A 19,556-nucleotide genomic window follows, 5' to 3' on the forward strand; every position below is an offset into this window, starting at 1 on the left:
GTAGCTTGAAATTTAAATTGTTTATGTTTGATTTATTTGGTTGTGTTATATAAAATTGCTGAACAAATTTGTGCGTATACTGAATGGTTCTCATTCTCTATCAAACTTGGTATTGCAAGTGATGCGACGTGACAGCTAGTAGGCCTTCGCGTGGACAAAGTTAATTTTGACCCTTTGAATTAAAACTAGCGCCACGTTTTTAATTTAATACATTTTTGGATAGTTTTTTCACCAAATACTCTTAAGAAGATGTTCTTTACGAATATGTGAAAACAATTTGAAGCAGACTGTTCAATTTTGAGATATAAACTTTTTAATTGGGTAAAGTTGTTTTTGGCCCACCCTGTACTTGAAGGTGGGACTATACTCGCGTCAGTAGGGCCTACGGTAATATCCTAATCACTCAGATTGTTAGCAAATATCGACTGCCCTGTGCCAGAAGTTTGTAAGTACAGTAGCTGCCATGTGCAGATGAGTACAATTAATGTCAGATGTTGAAATATCAAATTTGATAGTGAAGTGGAGGATGAGAATATACCAATCAGGTTACTCACCTTTAAAAACAATAAACAAATCTACATATATATATAACAATAAATCTCGGTTTACTTTGGAAAAGATTTAAAAAAAATCTTGGTTTACTTGGAAATTTCCTGGAAAGTGTCAAAATCAGATTTAAGTTGTCAAATTGATAAAGTTCAATTTTGATGCTGGAAGCTATTATGTATGCAACCAACATCATCAGGCACGTATCCAGGAATTAGTAGAGCGGGGCGTAAATTAGATCTTTGTCAAATACAATATGGCCAAGCGGACATCCCAGAACGATTATGACGATGCAGGGGATGTGCCCCCCCCTCAGAAGTGAGAAACTTTTACAATAAATTATGAAAACCCAATTGAAGCCATTTGGTGGCCCATTTTGGCACTATTATTATGTAAAATTTTAGTTTGAAAAAGTCACAAATTTGTGAACTGACAGCCCAATTCATGGTCAAGTTTTCACTGTTATTGCATAAATTATTGCTTTATAAATTTTGCAAAATTAAGACCCAATTGAAGCCATTTGGCGAGTGATTTTGACATGATTATTGTGTACAATTTAAGTTAGAAAAAGTTACATTATTCACCGGCGTGTCCAGGATCTTTTCCTGCGGGGTTGCTCAGAGGGGCTTTCAGATTTATGCGAGGGGCTTAATGGCTAAAATCGCCAAAATGGGCTGATTTTACATGATTTTTAACAAAGTGCGGGGGGCTTCAGCACCCAAAGCCCCCCTGGACACGCCACTGTTATTTACTATTACTGAGGTCTAATTATTGAGTTATTGCCTAAAACAAACGAGTGTCTATTACAGAAGCGATACCTGCCACCTTGAAAAACAAGTGCCCCCCCCCCTACTTACATGTAGTATTTCATATACTAGTATGGGAAAAACACAAACAATTCTACAAAGGAAAAGAGGGATTTTGTCAAAAAATGTGAAAAAAAATAACATGGATTTTCGTGATAATTCTTAACCTTTCAAGATACCCTTTGAGCTTAGTCTATTATTCCATGAATGTGTGGATGCATATCACATTAAATCCACTGCCTATGGAATGCATGACAGTATTAGGAGGTCATGGACTACCCATGCTTCTGCAGTTCATTAATCATATTACTACTTTGCTTGTATAGTGTTGTTGAGAACCAATCCTATTGAATTTATTGACAAAAGAGTTGACAAAGTAACAATAATGCAAGTTCATGAAACTTTAGATATATTTCAATTGATTTGGGGCCATTTTTGATGCATATGCCTACTTTAAATGTGTAAATTTTTCCAGAAATTTTACACTTTTCACGCTCAACACAACTACAGTGAAGATAAAAAAATTCCTTTAAAAATGGAATGGGGCGCCCAATGTGAGCTTGGACGTGATATGGTGAATTCCATGGCATGGTGTTTAGATTTGGTATTATAATGATTTTTTCTAGGGAAGAGTAGAAGATGATCAAATGCAAGAGAAATGTGTTTGATTGGGGAAGGTGTATCACAGGACCGTTTTGGATGAAATAAATTGAATTGGAATGTGACAAACTATATGTCTAAAATCTTTAATAAAGAAAGAAAAATTTGAACAAAAAGCTCCTATGCATTATTATAATGGGCTATCTTTTTTGATGATATGAATTTAAATTGGAACGATATTTACAGGATTACCTCGCCTTCCTCCCTATCAATTCAAAATGCTGCAAATCTGTTTAAATATGGTTATGTTGATTCAAATCTTTGTACTTTTTGTAATAAGGAGTTAGAAAATATCCCGCATTTATTTTGGCAATGTGGTGCTTCTGCTCTGCTCAATTTTGGAAGAAGGTTATCGTGGTTATTATTCATTTGGACACTTATCATGTGGAATAACCTGTGTTTTTGCACAGATGTTAGCTATCAATTGAGGGCTTGTTAACCCCACACTACATGTAATATGTTTTATTAAGCCAGCAAGTGATCAATATAAATACCAGTATGCTAGCATCTGAGCATTAGGTCTATATAGTTTGCTGAAAGAAAGCAAACAAAGAAGCAAGCAAGCAAATGACCAGCAAGAGAGAAAGATAGTAAACAAAGTAAATTAGCATTAGCAACAAAAGAAAGACAGACAGACAGACAGACAGACAGAAAGAAAGAAAGAAAGAAAGAAAGAAACTAGAAGAAAGAAAGAAAGAAAGAAACTAAAAGAAAGAAAGAAAGAAAGAAAGAAAGAAAGAAAGAAAGAAAGAAAGAAAGAAAGAAAGAAAGAAAGAAAGAAAGAAGAGAGAGAGAGAGAGAGAGAGAGAGAGAGAGAGAGACAAAGAAACAAGCAAAGAAAAACAGTCAGCAAGAAACTATTGCAATTCGGACCTCTACCATATTGCTCAGAACAGATATAGGTTTTAAAATGCATATCATTTATTGAAAGAGAAATTGGATGCCATGCACACAAACTGAGATGTTTTAAGTATTGAATGTGTGAGCTCCACAATGAATTTCTGCTATTTTTATAACAAACAAAACACTAAAAATGTATGTGAAACTGCAAAGCCACACAATTGCAATATTTATGCATGTACATGTACATGTATTTTTCTAACAGATTTTCTGATTAGTTATGTGTTCTAAGAGTGTATGAATATTATAGAGTCATGTTGATCACAAAGTGTTGTTTCTCTTTATGCACCTGTCAAGTAAAGTCCCAGGGGCAGGGGTTCCAATTGACAAGTGCATTAACCTTACACCCTCACTGCTTTTTGGCGAGGGGGAAGGAAAGAAGTAGGAAAGAAGAAAGAAAGAAGAAGAGCAAACCCCTCAGGTGCCAGACACGTACACATGACGGGCCTACCTTGCAACGGGGGTGTAGCTTGCCCAGCCAAGCTTTCTGCGACCATATGACTGATGACGCAACCGCATCACGTGGGATACCTGCCCATCCCTATGTTTTGTGAACTGTGGTTTTGTGTTGTTTGGTACAGTTAGGGTTATTATAAAGAGCACCAAACTCACATATAATTGCATCAGTTTTAAATGCATAGTGTATCAGTGTACAATCTGGTCGGTTTATCAATGATCAGCTGGGCATTCCACTTCAATAATAACATCATTGATTGTGCAACCCTAATATACACCTATTATTGATGTTTTCCTGTACACAGGCTATTAAGTTGCTTGCACAAAATAAGATCTCTATCGATTCTATACATGTACCAAGGGCAGTTTTGGGATATTATAGACCCAGTTCCAGCACATAAAGGTATGTACAGTCAGTGTGTTTGCTACCAATTTAAATCCCAGTGCGGTTATCAGTATCACCCCTCTTGTAAATTGCAGTATTCCATTTGAAACCCATGCACCCCCTATGGAAGACATGACCTATATCTCCAACATCAGGGGTGTACATATTGCAAATAGAGAGCACCCATTCTGGTAACCCCATTTGAAATTCACACTCCCTGTGTGGAAGTTATGGTCATGTCTTTCATAGGGGATGAGTGTGCATTGTAGTAGCATCCCGACAATTGATCTAAGTATTTGTGCCCCCCCCATCAATCTGAAAATTTAGAAAATGCCATAGGAAAATTATCAAAAATGGCTTATGTAATCCCCCCATCAGACCTGGTGCCCTCCCCCCAATATGAAGACCCATGCTATGCCACGGCTCCCCCCCCCCCTCCCTTCCGGTTAGGATTAATGCTAAATCAGGCCAAAATGAGAATAATTGTGATCTATACTACAAAGTTCAAAAGGGAGATAAGCATTCACAAATTGTTAAATTTTGGCCCGGTATTTTGAGGGGGGAACTCCCCAGTCCGCAAGCAACTTTAAATGAGTGAAATTAACCATTGTTTCAGGAACAAAGGCATGTGAACCAAACCTAACAGATTAACTACATGATTTAACACCATTTTGAGTGGTGTTCGTATATTTGAACATTCTCTGAGGAAAAAGTGCAATTTTTATAAACAACTCGTTTTGACAAACATTTTACGAAGACGAAGATTTGTCAAATATTTGTGCAAGCTGCAAGCTAATTAAAATACTTGACAAATTTTTGATATCACTATACCCAGAGGGCTAAATGTTTGTCAAATGTTTGACACAAGCAGCTGTGTAGTGCGTACCACTTGGCGTTGATTTTTTCTTTCAAACATACGCAGAGAAATTCAAATCGACTTTACTTTCCGGGTCTTATTCTGTTTTGAGTGTTTTCTTCTTTGTTTTGTTTGTTTGTTTACAATGTCGATCTTCAAGTCTGGGAAAATCATCTTGCATCTGCCTTCATCTACTAAAGCTATGAATACATGTATATAGATTTTAATTAGTGGTCTTGAGGCCATGATTATAGGATGATGGTCTTGAACCCCCTTAAATCCTGTCATTCCCTTCAATCTTAAATTCTAATTGGTATGCTTTTCTGCATAGGCTGTCATATTTTCATAGGCTTTCAGAATTTACCCCTAAATGAGTTTTTGGCTTGTAAAAATTATAAAAATGTACCCTTTTTGGACTCCCTAATTTACCAAAAATTTGAAAAGGTACTAAACAAGTTGTTCAGTTTCAGAAAACTATACCCTTATTCTTGAAAATCAGTGTTTTTTAGACCCTAAATGCAGCACACGCGTAACTTGCCTTCCCTAAAAAAGCACCCCTATACTTGTTTTGGTGGTCACGCATGTCGCATGCGTACAGACCATTTACATGTAGGCCTATGTGAGTGGCCCCCGGGATTAATATACAAAGAAGAATCATGCATCGCACAAAAGCATGATACATGAAATTGGACTGGACTTGTAAAATATCATAGAATTTTAAAGTGAAAACTGTAATGAATTTGTGCTAGAGCTTTGTGACCTTTCTATCACAATACATGGACATGTTGTAGTTAATAGGTATTGTTATTATCTATTGGGATGTATCAAGATCCACCTTTAAGCTGCTGACTCAATATCCTCTCTTTTTACTTTAAAAGTAAAAGCCACATGTCGGGCCACATGTGCAAAAATCTTAAATCCCATGTTTTGAAGATTATCCCCATGACAATTTCCTGTCCCATAGGAATCAATGGTAACAAAATTGGGTGAGTTTTCAACAAATGTTGGCTCCCACAACTTCTGGCAAATTTTTGTGCGTTCCGGGTCCAAGCGTGTCCAGGATCTGTTCCTGCGGGGGGCTCAGAGGGGCGTTCAGAGTTATGCTGGGGCTTAATGACTAAAATCGCCAAAAACCGGCTGATTTTACATGATTTTTTACAAAGTGCGATGGGCTTCAGCCTCCAAAGCACCCCCCTGGACACACTGATCAGGGGCGTCATTATGTATCCATTAGCCCTAGGTGCCACAAGCCCTAGCTATGCCACTGTTGTTCCTATTTGATCCCTTTTTACTTTGTTTCTAAAATTGTTGTGATGAAAAGATTTAAAGACGTTATTGCTTATCATTTGATAAACACATTGCAAACACTTTCTTCAAGCAAGGGGTATTAGGTTTTGGGGAAATAACAAAATATATGGGGTTATGATCTATGGGTTGACCGTTGCAATTGCTATTTTACACAGAAATGAAGAAATGAATAGTATAAAATTAGTATCAAATTAACAAATAATAAAGGCCTCCCTCACCAAAAGTCCAGACGATATAGGCCTACATGTTATTTATTTTACTTGGCCTTTAAACCACCAAAGGGATGTTTACATGGGCATGTAGAGGCCTATGCAATCAGCTATGATATTTTGCTTAATTTTTACCAACACAGACCTTAATTATATTATTATAATGATGTCCAAATAATAATCAATAAAAACATAGCAATTTATATGCATACGCTATCATGGCTAATGCAATTACACATTGGTGCCAGTCATTGCTAGTCAGCATGTCAAAATACGACCTGTCAATGCTATGCTTGATCAATGAACACACAGCCATATTTACCAACCTCAAGTCGTACAGGTAGCCAACCACACGTACACCTGCCGCAACATACACAAATCGCCGATCAAATTTATAACCAAATTCATTCAAAAACAGCTCCTACATCTTGCCTACTTTATCATACAATAACAAGACCTTATATTTATCTATAGATAGTACAATTTATAACAAAACTATACCTGTAAGCCAGCTTCTCCTCGCATATTCCGGGGAAAAATACTATGTAATTTTATTACAGTGCAATATAGCGACGGCAATGCAAATGTCCTTGCTGGGCTTACCTCGATAATGCATGCAGGAGGAATCGACCCAATGCATCTACTTGAGTCACTACATCTATAAAATATTAAAATGAGATGATGATGATATCGGAGGCATGGAGGATGGCGGAATTTATTTATCTATTACTCACCTAGGTCAATTAAAATCTGTATTTTCCTTTACGCTCTAAATGAAGAAATTGGACTCTGTGGTAGTTTTCGTAACTGGGTGCTAAAGCGAAGGCCGCAGAATTCGTCAAGTGGTATCGTGGTATCAATGGTGGTTTAGCAATTCAATTTTCGCGAATCTTTAAATTCGCGTCTAGCTCTAGTGTGGCTGAAATTATTTATTTGACCTGATATTTCGTTATTCGTGAAAAATATTTTCCGGTAAATGTTAACACGACACGCTTCACTTCTTCAATAAAAAAGGTATGTGAAATTGTTTTGTGCAAGCAAGCATTACTTCATTTAGTCACAGTAGCTTATTTTGAAACGAATATTTTTCAGAGTCCATGTTCCGATATTAAACACATACTATAAAAGAATAGGCATTTTAATACGGTCTAATTATTAGGAACCCTTCACAAACACTTGTTGGGGGCTGATGCAAAAAGGGGGTCCTTAAAACTTTTTACCCTCCTAAGGGGGGCTTGAAAAAATGACCACAAAGTTTCCTGGGAAAATTGAGTTTATATGCTTTTCTATGGGGTTAACCCATAATGTTCATGTCAAAAAGGGGAGCCCTGAAATTTTTGAGATCTCAAAAGAGGGGAGGGGCCCTGAAAAAAAAATTGCGATGAATTTGTTTTGCATCAGACCCCCTAACAAGTGTTTGTGAACGGTCCCTTAAACCATTATTATTTTACATATTTTGTGATATCAAGAAAAGATATTTTTATAGCCTAATAACTGCCAAAAACCGTGTCGTAAAGGTATCGTTCACAATTTGTAAGGGGGGTGATACAAAAAAGGGGCCCTGAAAATATTTATCCCGATGAGGGGGTGGGTAAAAATCTAACACTATGCAGCCAGGAGGAAAAGCCATCCATCATATTAAAATTTTGACCTTTTGTATTAAACATGTACATCCCCAAAACACCTTCAAGGTAGTATCTTCAATGCGAAATATGATGGACGGCTATTCATCCCAGCTACATGCACTTTAAGTAGGCCCCTACATATCATTAGATTTAGGCCAAGTAAAAAAATAACATGGGTATTGAACTGAAGGCCTATAGATAATAACATCACTGTTCTTCTCCATCTGACTCATTATAGCTCAGTTGGTAGAGCATCGGTCCGGTGATCCGAAGGTCCCAGGTTCAAATCCTGGATGGTCAGTGAAATTTTTCACTGGCTGTCATGTCATTTATGTATGTGTTGACTTGTGTTAAAAACCTTTCTCAAACATGTATATCGTCCAGACTTTTTCAAAAATCGGTGAGAGACAGGGTCTGGTGAGAGAGATCCTTATTATTTGTTATTATGTTGTTTTTTACCATTCATTTATGTGTAAAATTGCAATTGCAAAGTGTTTATCAACACATCATAAAATCGGGGCCATACCCCAAGCTTGAAGAAAGTGTACATGTCTTTTCATCACAAAAATTTTAGAAACAAAGTAAGGAAGCAAATAGGAATAATAACAAAAATATTTGAAAATCTCCAAAAATCGGCGAGGGCGGGGACGATATAATATACATGTTAGTTATTTTACTTGGCCTTATAAAGTTTACTTCGAGGACTGTTAAATGTCAAAATATAGATTTTTAACAATTTGTCATAAAATTTTGTATTATATCACGAAAAAAATTTCGGCTTAACCACCAGCAGGCTATGTTAGCATCTACGCTTCTATCAAGGTACAAATAACTGAAATTTTGATTATTTTCATGATTTTTATGATTGTCTGAAAACGCTGTCTTCAGTAGATAGTAGAATTAGGCCGACATGCAATCACTGTGTTATCTTCAGTAGATAGTAGAATTATGTGCAATCACTGTGCTGTCTTCATAGTAGAATTATGTGTAATGACTGTGTTGTCTTCAGTAGATAGTATAATTACATGTAATCACTGTGCTGTCTTCAATAGATAGTAGATTAGGCCAACATGCAATCACTGCGTTATCTTCAGTAGATAGTAGAATTATGTGCAATCACTGTGCTGTCTTCAGTAGATAGTAGAATTACATGTAATCACTGTGTTATCTTCAGTAGATAGTAGAATTACGTCCAATCACTGTGCTGTCTTCAGTATTTAGTAGAATTACGTCCAATCACTGTGCTGTCTTCAGTATATAGTAGAATTACGTCCAATCACTGTGCTGTCTTCAGTAGATAGTAGAATTACGTCCAATCACTGTGCTGTCTTCAGTACCGTATATAGTAGAATTGTGTATAATCACCGTGCTGTCTTCAGTAGAGAGTATAGATACGTGCAATCACTTCTTAAGCTTTACTACAGTTATCTTCAGGTGTTATCTTCAGTAGGCCTACTGAGATAGTAGAATTATGTACAATCCCTGATTTGTCTTCAGTAGATAGTAGAATTACACGCAATCACTGTGCTGTCCTCTTCAGTAGATAGTAGAATTATACGCAATCATTGTGTTTTCTTCAGTAGATAGTAGAATTAAATGCAATCACTATCACTATGCTGTCTTCAGTAGATAGTGGAATTACGTCCAATCACACAGTGCTGTCTTCAGTAGATAGTAGAATTACGTCCAATCACAGTGCTGTCTTCAGTAGATAGTAGAATTATGTCCAATCACTGTGCTGTCTTCAGTAGATAGTAGAATTACACGCAATCACTGTGATGTCTTCAGTAGATAGTAGAATTACATGCAATCACTGTGCTGTCTTCAGTAGATAGTAGAATTACATGCAATCACTGTGTTGTCTTCAGTGGATAGTGGAATTACATGCCATCACTAACACTGTGCTGTCTTCAGTAGATAGCAGAATTACGTCCAATCACTGTGCTGTCTTCAGTAGGAATTACATGCAATCACAATCACAATCACTCTGCTGTCTTCAGTAGATAGTAGAATTACGCCTAATCACTCTGCTGTCTTCAGTAGATAGTAGAATTACGCCTAATCACTGTGCTGTCTTCAGTAGATAGTAGAATAATGTATAATCTCTGTGCTGTCTTCAGTATAGTACTATGAGAATTATGTGCAATCACTGCGTTGTCTTCAGATAGTAGATTTATCTACAATCACTGCGTTGTCTTCAGTAGGTAGTAGAATTACACGCAATCACTGTGCTGTCCTCAATAGATCGTAGAATTACGTACAATCGCTGCTGTCTTCAGTAGATTTACGGAATTGCGTCCAAACACTGTGTTATCTTCAGTAGATATAGTAGAATTACGTACAAACAATGTGCTGTCTTAGATAGTTGAATTACATGCAATCACTGTGCTGTCTTCAGTAATCAAATGCAATCACTATCACTGTGCTGTCTTCAGTAGATAGTCCAAACACTGTGTTGTCTTCAGTTGATAGTAGAATTACGTCCAAACAGTGTGCTGTCTTCAGTAGATAGTAGAATTAAATGCAATCACTATCACTGTGCTGTCTTCATTAGATGCTAGTAGTAGAATTATGTCCAAACACTGTGTTGTCTTCAGTAGATAGTAGAATTACGTCCAAACACTGTGTTGTCTTCAGTAGATAGTAGAATTACGTCCAAACACTGTGTTGTCTTCAGTAGATAGTAGAATTACGTCCAAACACGGTGTTGTCTTCAGCAGATGGTAGAATTACGTCCAAACACTGTGTTGTCTTCAGTAGATAGTAGAATTACGTCCAATCACTGTGCTGTCTTCAGTAGATAGTAGAATTACGTCCAATCACTGTGCTGTCTTCAGTAGATAGTAGAATTACGTCCAATCACTGTGCTGTCTTCAGTAGATAGTAGAATTACATGCAATCCCTGTGCTGTCTTCAGTAGATAGTAGAATTAAATGCCATCACTATCACTATGCTGTCTTCAGTAGATAGTAGAATTAAATGCAAACAATGTGTTGTCTTCAGTAGATAGTAGAATTACGTCCAAACAATGTGCTATCTTCAGTAGGCCTAGATAGTATAATTACATGCAGTCACTGTACTGTCTTTAAAACACGGCTTATGCGGCTGTCCATACTTTATTGTATATACATAGGCCTAATTATTCAGCAGGTACCGTCAACTTCTACGCATTTTATAATTGTGTTGTCTTCAGTAGATACCGGTAGATAAAATATTTGACATGACTAGGTAGTAATGTTTTCATTCATAGTACCATTATATATAAGCAGATCTACTTTGCTATCTTCTGAAGATAGTAGGATTATAAATAATAGAATGGTGATATTATTTCTCCATAATGATGTTACGTTTATAATTTCGTATGAAGTACATGATTATTTGTTTAATGATTGTCTTTTATCCCATCTATTTATTATAATGGAAAATTAACACTACCATGACTATCGGTACAGATAATTACAGTATAATTACAGGTCTTTAGCACACATTGTGACAAATGATGTTTGACACCATGCGCCATTACACGTTTTTATATCATACACATTAAAACAATGGCCACTCACTGAATTCATAATAGTGTACAAAACACAACAGTATAACATATTATTTGACTCTATACGGCATCTTCTTACGTAATGGCGTTTAACTACATCATGTGCATAGGTCATTTACATTAAATGACGCCAATCGAGTTTTGTGATATATCTCCACCGAAATCCACCTTATTGAAAATATCGTCAATACAATTCATATAAAAATGATTTTTAAAAATGAATGTACTTTTAAAAAGAACACATCTTACCTTTTATTTATCGTCCTAAATCCTTCTAAATATCGAGTGTTTCCTCGGTATAATATGATATTTTATTCCGATTAATTTTCCTCTCTTGAAAATTTATGTCTCTTTCGTCTATGTCTCTTCACACAGTATAACTCTCTCTCTCTCCGGTTTGTGACGAACAGCAGATGGCTGATGAATTATTGAATGAACCCCCAATCAAGCGAAGGCGGCTAATTAGCATAAATTAATATGCAAATATCTCTTTAAATAATATCCGGTATAAATGGCAGTCTGTCGACCTGTGAGATTCACATGCAGGTTATCATGTTATTATAATGGATTTTACACCACTGTTGGAGAAAGATGTGGTGTTTCTAGAGCTAAGCATAAGGTGAGTTTATGTGGATATTATTAACACAAATGATCAGCTATATGACTTCAGAAATATTGCCATCATTATACTTTTAATGTGCTAAGATTCTGTCTGAAATTAAAAGAGGTCCATTTGACTTAAACCGTTAACTCTAAGTAATACAACGCATATCCCAGCAAACACAAAAACGTTTATAAGTTATCTTTTGGCTTTTGGTTTCGGTAAAAACGTTTTAATAACATTAAAATGTCGGGTTATATAAAGGTCATGAAAACGTTTTAAAACGTTTGGTATGAAAACACACTTCCACAATATTTTTAAAATGTTTTCAAAATGTTATTGTAAACTATTTTTGCAAATATTTTTTCCAAATGTTCTTAAAATGTATAAACGTTTTAATAACATGTCGGGTTATATAAAGGTCATGAAAACGTTTTTAAAACGTTATTCCAAATATTTTGGGCAAACATTTTTCGCAAAATATTTTGTCAACCCCAAAATAACATTCTGTTTAGAATGTTTTGTATCAAGTTTTCAAAAATGTTTTTGGAACATTGTAAAAACGTTTTTATACCCTTTATATAACCCGGCATTTAAACGTTTTCTATAAAACATTTTGTGTTTGCTGAGCAGTTGATTATCAAGAAATGTTTTTTAATGTTATGAAAACGTTTTATACCCTTAATATACCCTTTATATAACCCGACATTTAAACGTTTTCTAACAACCTTTTAAAACCTTTTGCAAATGATGTCGAAAACGTTTTGTGTTTGCTGGGATGACTTTGCAAAGAGGAAACTAAAAAAAATATTATTACATAACCAATCATGAAAAAAATAGTGAAAAATTCAAAATCAAAGATTCTGAATCGAAATCACGGAGTCGTCATAAATTGTCAGATTAACCAAGGTTTGTTGCAATTTTTCGTTCCCAAAAGTACCAGAAAAAAGGCCAAAATTATCACATTTTTGGCCAGCATAGGCTTATTATAGACGCAGGCCCATAACCAGGGTTTATTTGGGGGCTGATTTTGGAAAAAGTGGACTTTTTTGTCAAAATATGGACCTTTTGTGACCAAAGAGACATAAAAATCCCTATTTTTCGTTCGCTACGCTCATAAATGGAACTTTTTGGGTCAAAATGGGACTTTTGGGGCCTTTGGCGATGGGGGACCGTCCAATAATAGGCCTATAGCTTATTATGACGACTCCGTGATTTAGAATGCTTTTGATTTTTTTTCGCTAGTTTTTTTCATGATTGGTTTACAGGTTTTAATATGTTTTAGTTTCTAGAAAGAAAAAAAGCAAGGTACACCAACTTGGAACAAGTAAAAATACAGACTAGCCGTTTTGGTTTCCTTTTTGTCAAAGTCATAAGCGTTCTCATTTGGTTTCACGATAAATGATTAGCCTAATGTTTTTCAGTAAAAACAAACAAACAAACACGCAAACAAACGCGATAACAATAAAGTAGCAGTGTGATAAAATATCAACTCACATGCACGGTCAAATACCCCCCCTCCCACTTTTCTAAAAAAAAGTTGAGATTTTCATATCACTGGAAACCTCTGGGAATATGTTTATGTATAACTTTGATTCGATGATTGTTTCTTGTTTAAAAGCAACGTATGATAACTTATGGTTAAATTCAATTACTAATCACTCGCCTAAATTGCGAACACACTGTCAGTTCAAAGATACATTTTCAATAGAGAATTATGTTATGTTTTTGAACCGCTCTGCAAGATCTGCTTTTTGTAAACTTCGTATCAGCGCTCATCAACTCATGATTGAAAAGGGTCGTTATTCCTCACCAAAATTCCTCCTGAAAATCGTCTTTGTACTTTTGTGAGCTTCACGCGGTTGAAGATGAATTCCATTTTGTTATGCGTTGTTCGCTTTTTAATAACTTGCGTGGTAATTTGTTTGATAAATTTAGTGATATATTTGATTTCAATTCAATGTTTGTTAAAAACAAATTTCATTTAATTATGAGTGCTAACGATCATGATACAGTTCATGTAGTTGCTAATTATGTTAAATCTGCATTTGAGCTACGATCATCAATAAATTGATTAATTAGTTTTCAGTGTTACAGTATTATTGTGCTAAGTTTATAATAGTAATTTTAAAAATTGTATTAGTTGTAGTATTTAGTGTTGTCTTGTATTTTGACCATACCTGTTATAATGGTGAATGTCAATAAATTCTGATTCTGATTCTATTTGTACAAGAGTCAAGTCCATCATCAGCTGTACAAAAAAATATCTTGCAGATTAAATCGTTTAGCAAAAGTATCATAAAATTTGAATTGAACGAAATTACAACATGTCTATGGAGTAGTGTAATACATGATAATATAATCATGTATAACTCGCAAACGCAAAATCGGAATCAACTGAAATTTTGGGAATAAGCTAGTTTGTTTCGTGGTCGTGGAGTGGGGGCATATCTGCTGAAAAATGTCCTATGATAAAAAGAGGGATGCTAGGATCACAAAATACTCCTTTAAAAACCGGAAAGTTCATACCGTACGACACTTTCCTGATTGGGAATAGACTAGAACCTGCTGCATCAGAATCCGGAAATTGTCGAAATTCTGAAATTCTAGAATCCCGACAGTCCCAAAGATCTGACGCGCGCGAGTGCAGCCCGGCCTTATGCGTGGGTGTGGAGTGTGGACTTATGCGTGCATGGGTGTGGACTTTTCCAGTTAACACCATTTTGAAAAAATTTGCCGTGGTGGTGCAACCCAGATGCACACTCAGATGTAGATGTCACCGTGGTAGTGGGTGGAAGAGCGCCAGCTGACGGTTTAGTGAAATAAGGTGCCACTGCCAATATTCGATGAGACCATTTTTAAGGTTTGCAAATTGGAATCCCAACTACATTTGGCATAACCCCATAAAGGGACGGACGGGCAAAGATTTTGGCGGGCCGAGGGGGGGAGCGATTTTTGGCGGGCCGTTCGTAATTACAGCCCCTAACAAACAGAGGGAGTACACCGAAATACTGAAAAGATCAGGTGTGAAAGCTTTTGTGAAAACCTATCAGTTGCACACAAGTTAATACAAATCTGAGAGTTTTATGCATGTTTTATGCTTATGGAGTGTTCATAAATACTTTGGTGGGGGTTGGAAAATATGGGGATCAAAAAAATTTTGGGTCCTAAAAAGGGGGGATCAAAAAAATTTGAGGGTAAAATGTACGAGAAGGCGTGAATGCTAAGTATTCAATTTTGTAATCTCAAGCTACAAATCAACAAAATGTGCGCACTTTACAATTTGGGTGTAACACTATGACTCCAATGAGTAATAACTCCAACTTTTTAGCTAAGAGTTAATGACCATAAGGGTAGATCCCGGGGGGATAATGCCTATATATGGGTTTCTAACAAAAATTAACCCCATATTTGGTCATTTTAAAATAAAAAAAAGTGACAAAATTAATTCCAGTTTTGTACCGTACTATCACCAGTTTAGCTTCAATATGGCTAATTTTTTTGCACGCTTCACGCACATTTGTACCATAAACTTATTTTGTCGGCAAAAGGTGCTGGATTCAATGGACTTCAAGAAATTTTCTCCAACCCAAATGTCAAAAGAAATCTATGAACGTTTGGACAGTATTTATTTTGGGACATTAGAGCACATATCGTATTGCATTCCGAATATGAAGAATGTAGGCCTGTATCAAATAATTTTGATTTTTTGAAATTCACAATGTAATACACATTTTATGGCAAATCATTAAAAATTGATATTACTCGAAGTTAACTTTACAAATCTGATGATTTATACTTAAAGTGTATGTAAGTGGAATGAAAAGCCGACGATCAATTGAAAATTTTCACCTTTCGTATTGAAGATATGAATTTTTTTTCCCAAAACACCAAAAAAAATTAGGTCTTTTGATAAAAAAAATCCATATCTTCAATATGAAAAGTCAAAATTTTCAATTGATCGTCGGCTTTTCCTTCCAGCTACATACACTTTAAGAATATATCATTAGATTTATCAAATTTACTTCAAGGACTTTTATATCAAAAATGTGAAAAATATCAAATTTTAATAATTTGTCACAAAATTTGTATTATATCGTAAATTTCAAAAAATGACAATTATTTGATATCAGAAAGACATTCTTCGTATTCAGAATGCAATTCGATATATCTGATGTGCTCTCATGTCCCACAAAAAAATACTGTTGAAACGCTCATTCCAGATCCCTTATATTTTTGGTTTCTTTTTTAGGATGAAGGGGGATCAAAAAAATTTTTAGACCATAATAAAAGAGGGATCCAATAAAAATCCACCCTTTTTAGGGGATAAAAATTTTTTGACATCCGAGGAACGTTTCCCCCCCCACCAAAGTATTAATGAACACTCCCTTGTCATGCTTGTTGCGCCTGAATCTTAAATCTTTTTTAGACTAGCGCCCTCGCAGCATCCTTTTCGCGACCAAAACAAAACAAAAGTCCCCTTAAAAGGGAGTGTAGTCAAGCAAATAGAGTTATGCACTAGGCCCTATTAGAAAAAAGAGAAGGGCTCTGACATGTCTGAAGTGTTCTCTAGATCCTAGATCCTGGGAAAACCCTCACACTAATGACTTGAAACTTCAAAATGTTACTGAAAAGTCAAGAAACCATTACAGGTTCCGCAATCTTTAGAGAACCGGCCAAAAAGGTTTAGGCCCTATGGTTCCTTCGGAGTTCTCCTGGGCCATGGCCAAATAAAGGACCCTTTTGATAAAAGCCCGTTCCTCAGATATAGGTATTTAACATGAGTATATCTCGATGAAGTCTTTGCACTATGGCAGCTGGAAGAACTTGGAGAGCTGATGAGAGTAATCTCTTTCTCTCGGTCTTTCTTTATACATCTTGTTTATTTCGTCAGAGGAAGCTCCGCCATGGAGCACTGAGTCAGTCTGGAGAACTAAGCCTGCCTGGTTATCAAATTTATCAGTGACAAGGTTATCTCTGAATTTGATAGGTGCTAACTGATGCAATAACTTTAACATGGAAGAACAGAGGATACCTTAAAACATCCACTGAATGAGTAACCCAGACAAAAGAAGAAATAAAACAAACAAAATTAGCACCTGTCAAATTGTTAACCTTTGTTTAGTTCACCTCTAGGTTCTTTTTACTCTTAAAAACACTAGAGACTTAATTCAATTCAATTCAATTCAATTCCCTCACATGAGGGAAATTAAGTTATTCAGTATTACGGGCCTAATTACAAACGTATCATACCTGCTTTAGCATAGTTTTCAGATGTCAAAATATTGACGGGTGAAATATATGGGAGCGATGAAGCCGGAATCGGGTTACTCATCATCGCATCATTTTACCTGCAAATGTATAGGTCTGCTATAATGTCAATAAATAAACAGCATACTAATTGAACGCATGCAAGTTTCCCATTCATTTCATAAATTCATTTTATTATCATATAATATTTTGAAGTTTGACCCGATCATACACTGACACCGATCATAGCACAGCAGCATTAAAAAAAAACACCAAAAAACCACACATTTTAATAAAAACACTTGCGGTCATAAAATCCATGTTTAAAGACATGACTCATCTTCATGTCACATGAGAAAAAGAGATAGTCCTCCTGGCCGCTGCCGCGCTGGAATCCAGCTTTGACTAGCTGAGGAAGAGAAATCCTGAGATTTTAACATGTTTAAGGTGGATGATTCGTGCGAAAATACCCCGGGGAAAATACTGCGCATTCCTGAGCATACGAGTTCCATGATGTTCACAGGCAAAACCTCTTCAACATGAGTCATTATTACCCGGGGGTCTCTCCCTGGTTGCGGTACATGTGGATTGTGGATGTGCCACGGTTTGGGAGTACAGCGATAGGCCTATATCGATGGGTGGGCCCGGGTGTGGCACTTATAACACAAATGACACGGGTATGCTCCCTGGCCTGGAAAGACCACCCCCCTTTTTTTGGATTTCGCAGCTCCGAATGACCCCTCCACTACTGGATGAATAATCTACACCAAGATAATTAGTCCAAAGTTCCATCTAGGTTTTTCTTGCCAAATAGATTTACAAAATTGCTCAAATTGTAGGCCTTAATGGGGAAATAGGCAAAAGTTTTTTTTCATAACGATGTCATTTTAAAATCATACTAAAATAGGAACATGCCCTACAAACAAACAAACAAACACAAGAAGCTACAAGAGCCAAACACCGGTGGCGAATTATTTTTCCGGAGTTAACATTTGAATAGGGTTTAACTTTATCCTGCGATGAGCTGACCAAGCGCAAGCTTGCTGCTGACACTAGTGACAGCGCCAAGATTTGAGGGATTTTCATATCGGTTTTAAGATACAGACTGTTTTTGATTATAGACTGGCAACCCAGTTCAATCAATCACAACAGCGCAAGGAATGTAAAAGAGGGGACGAGAGGTCCGTGGAAGGACTCCAAAATGTGGGTAAGTTTATCCTTTTAAGACATTTTCGTCACTGTCAGTTTATATAATGGTAAAGTAATATATCCTCTATCTGATTATATGCAATTGGGCAAATTTATGGGACAAGAATCGTGTAAATTTTGACTTGTAAATGGTTAGTGCATCGTTGTTTTGATCTGGAGTGGAAGCGTCAATCTGCTATTGTTGTTGCTGATGCTGTACAGTCAGGGACCGTCTGAAATTTAATTGTAAAAATTCGAAATAAATGATTTTTAACCATATTTTCAGTACCATTATGATATTTTCTACATGGTAATGTTGTTTATCATAAACTTTATGCATATTGGAAGCAAATGCTACATTAAATTTAAGAGCAAAAGAGGTTTTTTGTCATGTCTGCAGTGCATATGTACTCATGTACTATTTTCAGATTCAGGTCCATACTCCATGGACATGGTCATGTGATGTGGTATCACAGGATTTTAATTCATGAATTGGGGGGGGCACATTTGGAAAAAGTGAATCTTTTCCCGGGGTGCCTTATGTGTGTGCATAGTGACTGCGTATTAATTCACAGACCCCCGACCTTCGCAATCAGCTGCGTAAAAATACGGAAATATTAATTTTATGTCAAATTTTGTCAAAATTGGATTGCTTTCAGTACTCAGTTTCACAGTTGCCATTTTCTGATCCAAAAATGCAAAAATTTATTAACTGTACTACTACTAGATTTGGATACTGTTTTCGATACAGTTCTGGTTTGGCAAATCACTCCTTGTAAGCCTCCCCAAAGGAGAAGTTCCTAAATTCCAGATTTCACCCCTTCAACCTACGAATCAATAGGCCTCTACATGCCCCCCCCCCCCCATCTAGAACTTTCTGAATCTGACTAAAGACAAGACTTTTCATCACAAAGCCATTTGAACCAATTAGATAACTTAGTCCTTATTTTTTTAAACTGCAAAATATTGATTGGTCTCTTCCGTGAAAAACGGATATTTCTCCTGTGATGTCAGAACTAAAATATTTGTCAATTTCATTTTACAAAATTAAGGTTCAATAGGTTGCCATGTCAACAGGAAAGTCTCTGTGTTTAAATTGATTTTTTTATACAATAAAAAGGGTATTTTCCAGATTTAATGACTGTCATGCAACGTTGAACAATAATTGACAGTTAAAATTTTTTTCAACTAGGTGAATTTTGTTGGAATTGAT

General features: G+C 36.1%; 1 protein-coding gene across 3 annotated transcripts in view; it reads right to left on the reverse strand.

The window, feature by feature from the left end:
* LOC140145652 (ras-related protein Rab-3-like) overlaps positions 1 to 11,709 on the reverse strand; it is a 43,496-nt gene extending 31,787 nt beyond the window's left edge. Inside the window, exon 1 of one of the 3 annotated variants that reach the window (XM_072167341.1) lies at positions 6,628 to 6,721. In XM_072167341.1, coding sequence (XP_072023442.1) covers positions 6,628 to 6,651 — 24 coding nt within the window. In that variant the 5' untranslated portion in view covers positions 6,652 to 6,721. Of the gene's footprint in view, positions 1 to 6,627; positions 6,722 to 6,860; positions 6,966 to 11,553 lie in introns of those variants that run through there. The other 2 variants (XM_072167354.1, XM_072167348.1) reach the window with 2 other exon arrangements.
* Positions 11,710 to 19,556: the final 7,847 nt, after the last annotated feature.

The sequence above is a fragment of the Amphiura filiformis genome, chromosome 2 (assembly GCF_039555335.1).
Source record: "Amphiura filiformis chromosome 2, Afil_fr2py, whole genome shotgun sequence".
NCBI lineage: Eukaryota > Metazoa > Echinodermata > Ophiuroidea > Amphilepidida > Amphiuridae > Amphiura > Amphiura filiformis.